The sequence below is a fragment of the Montipora foliosa genome, chromosome 6 (assembly GCF_036669935.1).
Source record: "Montipora foliosa isolate CH-2021 chromosome 6, ASM3666993v2, whole genome shotgun sequence".
Taxonomy (NCBI): Eukaryota; Metazoa; Cnidaria; class Anthozoa; order Scleractinia; family Acroporidae; genus Montipora; species Montipora foliosa.
The window spans coordinates 27,845,902-27,858,605 of NC_090874.1; the positions used below are offsets into that span (position 1 = coordinate 27,845,902).

The window sequence follows — 12,704 nt, forward strand, 5'->3', positions numbered from 1 at the left end:
ATACTAATACTAATATAAATTACGGGACGCATAAAATACAATAAAGTTACTTATACAGGCAAGATATGCAATGTAATTACTAACTACAGGAACTGACTTACTGACTAGCTAAAGGTATCCAGAAATTTACTCAGGTGAGAAATTTGGCCCACTTTTTGACAAAAGCAGAGGAATTATTCGTCATGATAGCGATATATTTTTCAATGTCGATTTTATCATGTACAAGGGTGATGAAATCCACAAACTGCGGTCTTTTATCATCTAAGGCACTAGTATAAAGAAAGTATTTTCCAATTAAGATTAAGTGATTGAGGGTTAAACAAGATGACCAGTCGTCAAGCACTCCATATATTATTTCATCTTTAGAATGACTAGATTTCTTTTCTGGAGAAATCGAATTAAACCAGGTAGTAAACTCAGACCGGAAAGATTTCGCAACATAACACGAAAAGAGTAGATGAGAAATCGTTTGTTCAACATTAATACAATATGGGCAGTAAGGGTGTGGTTTTTTCTTCATTTTGTGTAAAATGTTATTTGTATATAGTATATTATGTACTATTTTGTACTGAAAAATGGATAGTTTCACTTCTTTCGTTATACGAAATGGCAAAGAGTAAACACTTTGTAGCTTTTGTTCATCAAAAGCACACTGTTAATTTTTTTTCTGCAGTAGGTGGACACTGCTGTCGGCTAATCAGAGTATTGTACACTGTCTTGCACGTGAGCTTATCGATTGCTAGTTGAGTGCTTGTCAGGGCATGTTGATGCGCGTCTCTTTTTAGGCTTTTATTCCGTTGCTCGTCTCTTTTTATGCTTTTTTTCCACTGCTCAGGTATAGCCGACAGCAAGCTACGGTAGCGCAAAAAATTACATTTAATTTAAATTTTTGCACAAACACCTTAAGCAATTAAAAATTATTTCCTAAATCATTAACAAGGCAGGCAGAATTGCAGAATTCAATGTGTCCAGGGCCCAGGTAGAGGTGGCCGTTTACAAACGTTGAACAAAATATTGAGGTGGGGAGCAAGGCTGTGCTCTAAGGAAAATTTCTGGGAACCCTTTGGGCTCCCAAGGATTTCAGCTGGGGTGCCCAACCCTCCAAGTTGGTTGCCCTAAATAAATAAATAAATAATTAATTAATTAATTAGTTAGCAAGGTTGCTGGCTAACGGTCGCCTGGTCGCCTGGGGCACCTTATTTGGGACTGCGGGCGACCAAATTTCTGAACAAGTAGCCCGAACGGGCACCTTACTTGATTCATCCTCACTTTCGTGTAAATATGATCCAAACTGGAATTAATTAATTCTGGGCTCTTGAAAAGTGACTCGGGCTACTAACTTTTAATGTTGGAAGCCCGAAGGGCTCCCAGACAATTTTCTTAGGCAGCAGCCTTGGTTAGTTATCTGAGATCAGCAACACAGCAAGATCTTCCTCAAACATTGCTGCTACAGCTCTGGTGATCGTTGCTCTCATTAGTGCAAGAAAAACCTGCAACCCGTCAAATTGCCACGGATGTTTTTCAGGTTGAAAAGCGAAAAAGTAAAGATTGCAGCAGGTTTAGGTAAAAACGTTTTGGTCTAATACAGGTAAACCTTTTTACTGGTTAGTAGGTTGAAAATAAATTTTCAAAACTTGATTCAATGCTGCTTGATTCCCATGGAGCTTTTGTGAAAACTGCCGTGAAACAATGAAACCACTGGGGCCCAAAAGCTATCAATTTTAATTTATTGAGCAAGTCATCTTAATCTGGACGAAAATCATGTCTACAGGACAGAACTAAAGTATTTTTTCCTTATATTATCAGTAAAATGTTTAGTGAAATAAGCTTTTTGTGGATTCGGGTAATTTTTCTCACTTGCCTGAAGCCAAATGTTAGTCACCTCAGGCGACTGGGTGCCGTTAGAGCACAGCCTTGGGGGAGAGAACAAGTCGGCAAGGTTTTGGTTTTGTAAAGTAGCGGACATATTCCTGAAAGACTTAACTGATTAGAGTGTAATGTGAAGTGCTAGTTTTCTACCCCATATGAACCATTTAAGGATTAGCCCTACTAATGGAAATGGGCCCACTCACTCGGGAGCAGGCCGTGGGAATTAAAGATGTTAAAGTCACGGCAATGAACATGTACAAGTACAAGGAAGGATTACGTTCTTTCAAGCGTTGGGTGTGTAGCACTTATGATTATTTGAACAGACTTAACTGATTAGGGTGTAAGGTGAAGTGCTAGTTTTCTACCCCATATGAAACATATGCAATTTTAAGCTGAAATGAAGAAGAGCTGCTTTCAAACAATCAAATTTAATCTGAGTAATATGGTAAAATAAGGATAGTTCTGAAAATTTTCTTAGGTGACAGCTAAACTTAATAAGGTCCTGGAAAGCTAGAGAATGTCATGGAAAGACAGTGTTTTAAGGGTACAAACCCTGATGGAGGGGTGGATGTACGCACAGACGTACAGTCCTGTAACCAAATTTTCTTGCCAATGGTGCTCTTCGTGGTACCCGTAGCTCTGCCACTAAGCCCATGGAAGTTTTTCAGGCTAACAACTTCCACTGAACCCATTTCAAATTAGTTGTAGAAAAGTTTGTATTTAAAATCAAACAGCTTTGGGTATGATTTGGAAAGCAAATGCACAGATTGTGGTCATTTTGCATCACTTAAAAGGTTGATGGTTTCAGTTTTCTAACACTTGCTCAATCATTTTGATGGAGTCTTATCTTATTAGTTACACTTTCACACAATGTTAGCGGGGTTTGACTTGCCTCTTAAAGAAGCATTCATGTTTTGGCAGTCTTTAGGGCACCTTTTCAAGTTCTACTTGTTCTAGTACATGTAATAGTCACCTTGACAAGTACATGATGTTCACACTGCTTGAAGCTAACTTTGTTGAATTTGAAATTTCTCACCCTCGTAGTCTGAAGAATATTGTGATATTTTATGGCTTAGAGAGGGTTAGTGACTGTGTGTCTGACATGTTTGCTGTTTAAATTTTTTTTGACCACTAACTTCCTCTTAAGAACCTCTAGGGTAAAATTGTCTCTGTCAATGGCTGGCAAGGCTGTATGTCATTATTTGTGGAAAGGCAAAACCTAAAACTTGAAGTCACTGTCATTATTTTAAGTGCTAAGTTTTGTTTCTTAATAGGTGATCGTTATGACTCTGAACCGAGGGGAACAGACCAATTTGATGAATTTAATGGCAAAACAACACGGAAGAGTAAAATTAGAGAATGGAGGGAGCGAGCAGGGTCATATGGAGAATACAAAGATCGAGAAAGGTAAGTAACTACACATGTAAAATAAATAGGCAATGTTGGAGATGTAAATAAAGAAGATATAGAAGCCAGACCTTGCTTGTCTTGAGCTCGGTTATTGGGACTTTTTCATTGGGCTCCAATGGTAAGACTTGTTGCATGATACACATGTAAATTAGTGGATGCTCAAGTATATTTCAGAATATCTTCACAAGCAAATGACTGAATTCTTTCAACTTTGTAGCTTAATTCAACACTGAATGGTTTTAGTTTAATGATATGTTACAAATTTATCATTTGTATGAAAGAAATTCAAGTTGTGACAAGAAAGATGCAAAAATCAGCATGTAATAGGTACAGTGTAACAGATTATTAGCACAAGGTAGATGAAAAAGTAAATTTTGCCCTCAACATGGTCATACTTAGAAAATTGAATCAAGCAGAAATATTAAGCAGGGCAAAATAAAACAACAGGCAAAATTACAAATCTCTGTCTACAAAATAATATAATTCGACCGCCAGTTGTTGTTTTGAGTGTGAGTAACGCTCAGGGTCCCAAAACAGCTCCATTTCATACATCGGTAAGTCTTGCTACTTCCATACGCACCTAGAAGAGAAGACCAGTAATATTTTGTTTGAAAAGAGTTCATGATCATATTTAACATTGAGTAAGAAAGGTTTCCACCGATATCTCAAGATAATGAAGAAATAATAAGTTTTTGCATTTGGAGAAAAGGCTGTTGTACAAGTTTGACAAGGCAAATTGACATATTTACTTACCCACGCGAAAGCCCGTATTTCAGCCTCTGGTGTATCAAAGGTCTTAAACTCAAGCAATGACACAGTTCAATGTTATTATTGGTCTTTATATTTCCATAACTTTGGTAGCTTTGTGTACAATTACAACAAAAATGTTTGCCAAAAACTGTATTGGAAATATGTTATCCAAGTGTAATGATCAAATTACCACCATGTTTGAAGCAGAAAATGTCGCATGCAAGCCTTCAATTCAATCATTTTGCAAACTGAAATCGCACAAGAAATGTGAACATCCAAGTGGTCCTTGGGCTGAAAGTGAAAAATAAATTGCATGTCAAGTGCCATGCCGTCAAAGGATCCTGGGTAATTCCTGAAATAGCTGTAAACAGTAAATAATCAAAGAAAATTCACCGAATGTGTTTGTAAAATGCTAATTACACAATATCTAGGGGGTAATGGCATTTAAGGAATATTTTGATAAAAATGCCCAGTGTTACACTAATGCACGTTTGTACCGTGCTGCAAGTCTAAGTTAAAAGATTGATAAAGTGAGCATGGTATTTTGTTGTTTAACTAAAGCGACCATTCATTCCTTTCAAGATGCAAAAATGAACACTGTTAAAATTAGGTTCTTATGTTTATGTTGGCATGGATGTGTGAACGTTATGTGCAATTTTGCAGTTGTCGTGGTAATGTTAATGTGGTTTTCAAGACACAAAGTCAAAGTTGCACTGCAAAACGTTTTTTAGATTTTGGGCACACAAAGCAAGAAGAATCTTTTCTTTTGATATAATATGAGTAATTAAGGTATCAATTGCTGCATAAAGAACCAACTTCAGTGGAGACTAGGGAAGAATGTGCAATGTGTATTTAGCATGCTGTATACTCAAACTAAACTTAACATGAATAAAGAAAGAAGAACTTCACCAACCAACCAATTTACCGGATTTTTCTCTTATATATATATATATATATATATATATATACAGTCCGCCCTTTAACCCATTGACTCCTAGGAGTGAGACTGGTTAGTATGCCAGACGATTTTATTGGTCAATGGGGGTGTGGTTCAGGAGTCAATGGGTTACCAACCTCTACTGTATATCTACTAGAAAACTGTGTCCGCTTTAACCCATCGAATCCTTTGTAGGAGTGAGACTTAATAGCTTTTCCTCTAATGCCAGATAATTTTGCTTGTGAATGGGAGGAAGGGCACTGTTCAGGAGTTAATGGGTTACCAACCTCTATATCTACTAGAAAACTGTGTCCGCTTTAACCCATCGACTCCTTGGTAGGAGTGAGACTTTATAGCTTTTCCTCTGTCTAACGCCAGATGATTTTGCTTGTGAATGGGAGGAAGGGCACAGTTCAGGAGTCAATGGGTTAAATGTGACGAGAACACAAAGTTGCCTCTTCAGGACTTGAAGAAGGCCATCTTGGATTACCAGCTCGATGGAATCCCGTTGTGTGCTATGCAATTCCTGTCGTGCGTAGCGCAAGAGTAACTGATGTAGTGTTTGGCGTAAATTAGGTAAGAACGAATGGGTGACATGAAACAATCAATTTCACTTAATACATGTAGGTTCAAAGGATTTTGATTTGTTCATTATTTTATGTAAAATGGTATGGGACTCTATGATGGCATTAAAGCTGAAATTGCCATAAAGAGAGGATGTTTAAGCGACAATAAACACTAACACATTTAAATGACTGGTTTACATACAAAAATGTCATTAGTGCAACTTGGCCCTTACTTTCCTTTCAGAAGTGCTTATGATTCATAGTTGGTCGATCAGTGAACAGAGCTTTGCAAACAATGTAACATGCTCTGTATAAAAGTTAATTTTCTCTGGAATCGCTACATTCAATAGCACTGTTTTTGCATACAAGGTTCTGCACTTTATTGTGGGCGTGTTGTCTTTTTACAAACACTTTCCCCAGTTTAGTTACTTCACAAAAGGTCAATTAAGATTGTGTGCTAACATCAAGCCACTGCACTTGCTGATTTTTCTACATCATGTGCGACACGTATCCTGTAGTGTGCAATGCGAATCGTGTTTCATACAAGGGTTGTAACCTTTTTTTTTTTAAGTGTTGTGGTTTGATAGGTAGGTTCATATTTTTGACTCAAGCATTTGTACTAAATTCGCTTGTCAATCGAATCAGCTCGAGTAAGTGTAAACAAGACACTCAAGTGACAGAAGCATTCGACTAGCATTCCTTATTTCCTTTTTCACTTTCTTACTTTTGTGGCGGTGGTATTTGGTGCGCCAGCAAACATTGTTGGGGAAAGCGTTTACAGTAAGCTTACAAAACAGTCAGATGTTGCTTACATACATGGCAAGGCTTACTTAGCAACAATTACCGGAGTTGTATAAAATTGCTTGGGTTTGGCTAATCAGGGAATTCCTTGGGTGGAACATTTTCGCATCACACATCAAACAAGACAAAAAACGCTGCCAGTTTCTATTGTACTCCATATTAGTTTTTCACCGTTAGGCACTTTTGCCTTTTGCCGTTATGCCTAACTTGAATTGAAGTTGAATTTTGTTATCTTTAGGAACTGCTCAAACAAGTTATTCTCTGGAAATTGATTGTCTGTTTTGAATTTGTAACAGGGACTTGTAGAAAGTCACGGTATACAGATTGGACTTGATTTCCAGGTGCTTATTTCTTAGCAATGAGCTCGGGATAGCTTTGCAAAGTCGCTTTAAAACTCCTACATACAACACACATGTAAAACCCTGTTCAGCAACCACGAGGTGAATCTGTTCTGGTAGGGGTTCAATACCCTCTGGATTAAGATTCAAGTCCACAATTGGGTCAGTGTCACTCTCCTTGCCCATGGAGGATGCCAGGAGTATTCAACTTGAGAGATCTTTGATTGAGAGGCAGTCGTTATGACGACCACAAAGGATTCTGTCAAAGAGCAAATACGTATTCATTTCCTCAATTTTGTTGACGTGCACTATTTCCTTAACTTGCCTGGTCTTTGCAAGTCAGAGTATAAAAGTTGCTAATATTGCATGAGACATAAAATAGCCAAGATCCAATTACATGTAAAAAGACTTTCTTTGTTGCCATCTTAGTTTTCAAACTTGTTTCTGATTTTGATTCAAAATTTCAAATCTACTTGTGTTGTTAGCCATTTTTGCTACCCTCTGAACCAGATGTGTCGTGATGTAATGTGATTTGATTTGATATTACAATAATTATTATGTATTCCTCAATCACATTTCTATTATTGGAAGGTAAGTTAATGTCATAAGTCCAAAATTGTAAGGTTACTGCACCATGTTGGGTAATAGTGAAGGACAGCACCCCTCCAGGGATGGTTGGTCAACTGTCAGTGGAGGAGAACTTTACATGTACAGTTACTGTACCTGAGCTGTTCCTCACAAAAATATTATTACCTGATGTTGTGTCCACTGGCTAAGAGGGATATCTTGAGTCACTCTTTGTTACATTTATGTTGATAATACAATGTACGTTATTATTTTTATTCCAACAAAAGAAAACAACAAGGAACAAAAACAAAACCTCTAAAATAACCTTCTGATGCCTCCAATACAATGTGTAAGTGCCCAAAAAAGTGAATGATTCAGGGTACTGTTGTTCACTCTAGGCATTTTAAAAAACCCAAAACCAGTGCAGGTATTTCCAGGTGCAGCTATATTTAAACATGGTTTGTTTCTAGGTTTTTTTAGTAGAGTGATTTTCATTAATGGGACTTCGGCAATACATGCAGGACATGACAATAATTATTTAATGCAATATCTTAACTCTTTCCTCAGTGATGAAGAGGAGGCTGAAGAGGCCTCAGAAGAAAAAGATAACAACAGCTTAAACAGTGCAGACTCATCCAGAAATCCAACACCAAAACTGTCATCTAAAGCTACAAAAACTATTGACCTTGGAGCAGCAGCAAATTATGGAAAGTTACATGTGACCACGTCTAATGCACAACCTTCAAAAGCGAGTGCAACTGTAGCTCCATCTTCTCAACCTGGAACTGCAGACTTAGTGGACTTGCTGTTGGGGCCTTCACAAGGGTCTCTCCAGGCTCCTGTTGCTACTGTGTCAGCTGTTCCAACGAAAAATGACTTCTTTGCAGATTTTGCATCTGCTCCCCCTGAGGGAGGAAGTGCAACTGGATTGCAAAATCTTGCAGGTGAGAAGTTACTCCTTGGACACTTTGATTTGAATTTCTTAGCAAAACATAAGTTATTCAATCTGTCATTTTCAGTAGGAAAATGTTACAGGGTGTTAAAAAAGCTCTTTCTTGTGACTTTTTGTTACAGAATTATAATTATTATTACAGTATTATTATTATTATTATTGTTGTTGTTGTTATTATTATTATTATTATTGTTATTATTATTATTATTACTATTATTATTATTGTTATTATTATTATTATTGTTGTTTCTTTTGTGTGTTTAGGAAGAGGACAAATAATTGCAGACAGTGATGATTTTGGAGACTTCGCAGCATTTAGGTCAGGAAGTCCTCCCAAAAGTCAACCTAGAGAAGATGACTTTTTCAATGCATTTCAGAGTAATACAGTGATACAACCCCAACAGGTAAAGCCCACTATGTGGAATTGGTTTTTCACTTTCCAGATAACTTTGACTTGATGAGGAATCGTCATACTGGCACTCTTTTCTGAGGTCTTTATGTTACTATAACACAAAAACTTGAATGTCTCTGGAAAAACACATAATTTATGTCAAAAAAGGTACCGGCAATCTTCGTCACTTTGAAAGGCCGTTACTTAAGCAATTTCCTTTGTACATTTTGGGCACAAAGTGAATTAGGATTTTCAGAAATGTTGTTTGCTTCTTTGGTAAGCCACTTCATGAAACACTAACCATGGTGATAATTAATCATGATGAATGCGGAACAGCCTATGTTAGGACAGTTTACATTTGCAAGTCTAAACTGCTCAAAAACTATTTCATTTCTTGTGAATTTAAAAAGTGAATTTTAGCACTAATGGCTATTATGTTAAGGTGGCTGGAATCAGTTTTACCACTTTTAAGAGACCTTCCAATTAGAAAGCTCGTCAGTTGGTTGAGCACGGGGCTGTCACGCGGGAGGTCGTGAGTTCAACTCCGGCCAGACCAACACTCAGGGTCTTTAAATAACTGAGGAGAAAGTGCTGCAAATGCTACACCTGGTCAGACTTTCAAGTCTTCTCGGATAAGGACGATAAGCCTCGTCTCACAGCCCTTGTTCATTAACCCTGTGGGATGTTAAAGATTCCACACACTATTCGAAAAGAGTAGGATACAGAGTTCCCGGTGTTGTGGTCTGACCTTTCCAGCATTTGATGGGCTTGGTAGGATTACCTTGAAGGGCTTCTGTGTGAATGAGACCACAACTGTGTATAACAGCCAGAAGTCAGGCTACTTAGCCAAGTGCTGGAGCCTCAACAAACAAACAAAACAGAGGGGTTATAACTACTACAGAGATGTATCCAGAGTGTGTCATTGTGTCCTGGGATGCACCCCTTGTTCTTTGGATGCACACGATATAGGACAAAGGATCCAATTGGACACAGAAAAAAAAACAAGTGTTTATGCACATTTCAAACGCCAGCAAAAACGTGAATGGAATATTTCACAGCGAAATTGAACAGTTTCATTTCTCACTGTGGAGAAATGATTGAGTTCTCAAATTTTAAGGTGCATGCAAGTTGTTATTTTTAGATTTTTGTAGTCACATGATTTCATTTGGTCAAGGATTATTTCCAGCTTGAGGAGTTAAGTTCCGGCGTTTGAGGAGGGATGCTCGTTGGAAGTTTTAAATTAAATAAGGAGACCAATCTGGTTTTTTTTTTTTTTTTTGGCCCCTAAAAGAGACCATATTAAAACACGGATATATAAAAAATACAGTGCCTTTTAATGATGGCAAAGACATTATCATCTAATACTTTCACCTACGTGAAGAAATATAAAAGTGTAAAGATACGCTTTTATAATTCTTCGCGTGCAACCCTAAAGGAGACCTTCACGGCCATATTGACCGAATGCGTAAATGGTGGCCAAAAATGTATTCTTTTCTTTATGTGCTAATGAGACCCACTAGCCTCGCTTTCAAGCGAGATTTCTATTGTATTTTGCCCATACAAACGAGGCTAGTGAGGCTAATTAGCACATAAAGAGAAGACTATTTTTTTGGCCGCCATTTATGCATTCGGTCTATATGACTGCGTTTTGCCCAGAACACCCCAAGTGAGACCAAAATCCGAAATTTATACCCCTAAGGGAGACGACAAGCATCCCTCCCCTTTTTATATTTGAGTCTTCCCCCCCCCCCCCCCGGGCTCTTTTGTCTTTACTTGCTTAAATGAAATCAGCGACCCCAATTTTTTATTGAAATAGTAATTAGCAATCTGAGAAAGAACTATCAGCAAAGTTTCAAAAATTCTTTGTAGCCAATTCAGAGCCACAAATATCCGAAGTGAATTTTCTCACAGCACGAACTCCGGCATTTTGGCCAAAAAAATGCGACATTTCCCGCGCGGCCAAAAAGGTCTTCATGATGTCATCAGTTGTGTTAGATTGCAGCGGGAAATCTAAACAACAAGACAAATTGGAGTCTGCGGAAAATATTGTGGGTAGCGCCCCTGAGCTAGTCAGCTGGAAAAATCCCAGTTTGACCCCAGGTATACCAATGCATCTTCTTCCTACAAAGGACGATTGAAGAAAGAAATGGACGAAATTTGTTAAAAAACACCGGCCCGGGGTGGGCTATTTCTGTGGTAATGCGTCAAGAACTTGAAATGTAAACTAGAGGCTCCATGAGCGGTTGCCTGTGGTACGTGTTACTCAAAAACAGAAGGGACTGATTTGGGTGGTATTGAACTGCAGCGTTCCAGTCAATTTTTTCAAGTCGGGGGTCATTAATAACTTCTTACTAACCGAGCGCGAGGGCCGTACTGGGGAATATTGGCCCGAGGTCGTGGCAGTACCAGTTTCCTACCGTGGCAAAGAAGCCATCTCCTCTTTTCATACGAATTTCCCACTTCTTCAGTTGTTGTGTGTCCGATGGAAACGCACAAAACAAAAAATCTGGTCGATTTTCGCTTTGGTTATTACAGTTTGCAGCTGTGCAACATTTGAGATCAATTTTTTTGTCTTTGCTAACAATTTGCACGGCTAAAGTAGCTTTAAATTTGCCCACAACCCCGTTCTTGTTTGTTTTGTCCGACATTTTTCCAGCCGCGAGGGCTTTTAAGCCTCACTTGCATGCAACTTCCGTTTTTTTCTGGGATCGGAGTATTCAGTTTTTTCAAGGTTAAATTTGTTTTCCATCTTTTCTATCGTCAACAAAAGACAGAAGAAAACTTCTGTGCGGTACCAAAACCAAATTGATGGTACCATCACTGTTGCTGATCGAAAGACTTCTTATTATTCAACAGCACTTGCGGCAAAGTGGCATGACAGAGCACATTAATTTTTGAAAGTTGTGCTGTGGAAGAGATGACAAGGGTACAATTAGATCTCCACCCTCAGACCCTCCCTGCCTAAGATGGAGTTGTTTAGACTTTTTTCTCCTTTTATGTTCTGCAGTTACTTTTGACTCAAAGAAGTACGCTGGTCAGGGTTTAGACATTAATAATGATTTATTTTTCTGTCTCTCTTCTATTAGGGTGTACCAGGTGTCCCTCAGACGACAAAGCAGAATTTTTCTTCTCTTCATCAGCAGTTACCTGTTTCTTCTACAACCCTTCAGCCTCAGAGTGCTATGGCATCTGTTATGCATCCTCAGGCTTCCCAGCCTTCTGTGGTCAATGACCAGTTTATTTCTGGTGGTATGCAAGGACAGTTTTATAACTCAAGTCTTTGTGTTCAACCTCAAACTACTCAACAACCAGTGGGGTTACCACCATCAAAACCGGTAACATCAGTTGGAAACACAACTTCAGGATTACCAGGAGAAAGTACCCCTTTACACCAGGTAGCCAAAGTAAATAAAGTACTTTTGATGTGCTATGATAAGTCGGATATTTCAATGGGTTGTACAGCTGGAGGCTTGTACATGGGAAAACTTGTTCAACTACAACTTAAAAGATTCGGGAGAAGTTATAGCATCCGTCTCTTTGTTTATACAGTCGAACCTCGATTATCATAGATGAACAAAATGAAATGGTGGTTATTGGTGAGAGGGGAAAATGGAGTACCCAGAGAAAAACCTCGCACATCAGAGTACAAACTCATTCCACATAATATTATGGCATCTTCTCCCAAGAATCTATCCTGGACCACATTGATGGAACCCAGGCTCTCTCTTTTTCTTCCATGTTGTCCAGAGTGAGACCTTGGATAGCTTTTGACCTTTGCAGGTTGCCTCTATCACTTGGGAGACATCAAAAGCCTAACAGTGCAGTTGAGTAAATCGAGTAAACTATTATCGTTTTGACAGCTTAATTTCTTTCCTGATTGATTCTAAAAGGGTCTCAATTAAAAAAGTTGGCAATGAAAGTTTTTCAGATGATCCCACTGGGGCATTTCGGTGTTCAGACTAATAAATTATCATGCTTTAATCCAAATCAAGAATGTGACAGTTACAATAGTTGTCAAATTAAAGTAGTAAGAATAGAGGAAATTGATAAGAGAAAGCCTGGTTTCAATGTCGACTTTTGCACTTAAGAGAAAATGCTACGATTCATTCCTTTATTTTGACTT

General features: G+C 38.3%; 1 protein-coding gene across 1 annotated transcript in view; it reads left to right on the top strand.

The window, feature by feature from the left end:
- LOC138007081 (clathrin interactor 1-like) overlaps window positions 1-12,704 on the top strand; it is a 44,798-nt gene that overhangs the window by 31,547 nt on the left and 547 nt on the right. The window contains exons 6-8 of the mRNA XM_068853799.1: window positions 7,806-8,182; window positions 8,455-8,594; window positions 11,668-11,976. Of these exons, the coding sequence (XP_068709900.1) occupies window positions 7,806-8,182; window positions 8,455-8,594; window positions 11,668-11,976 (826 nt within the window). The remainder of the gene's footprint in view (window positions 1-7,805; window positions 8,183-8,454; window positions 8,595-11,667; window positions 11,977-12,704) is intronic.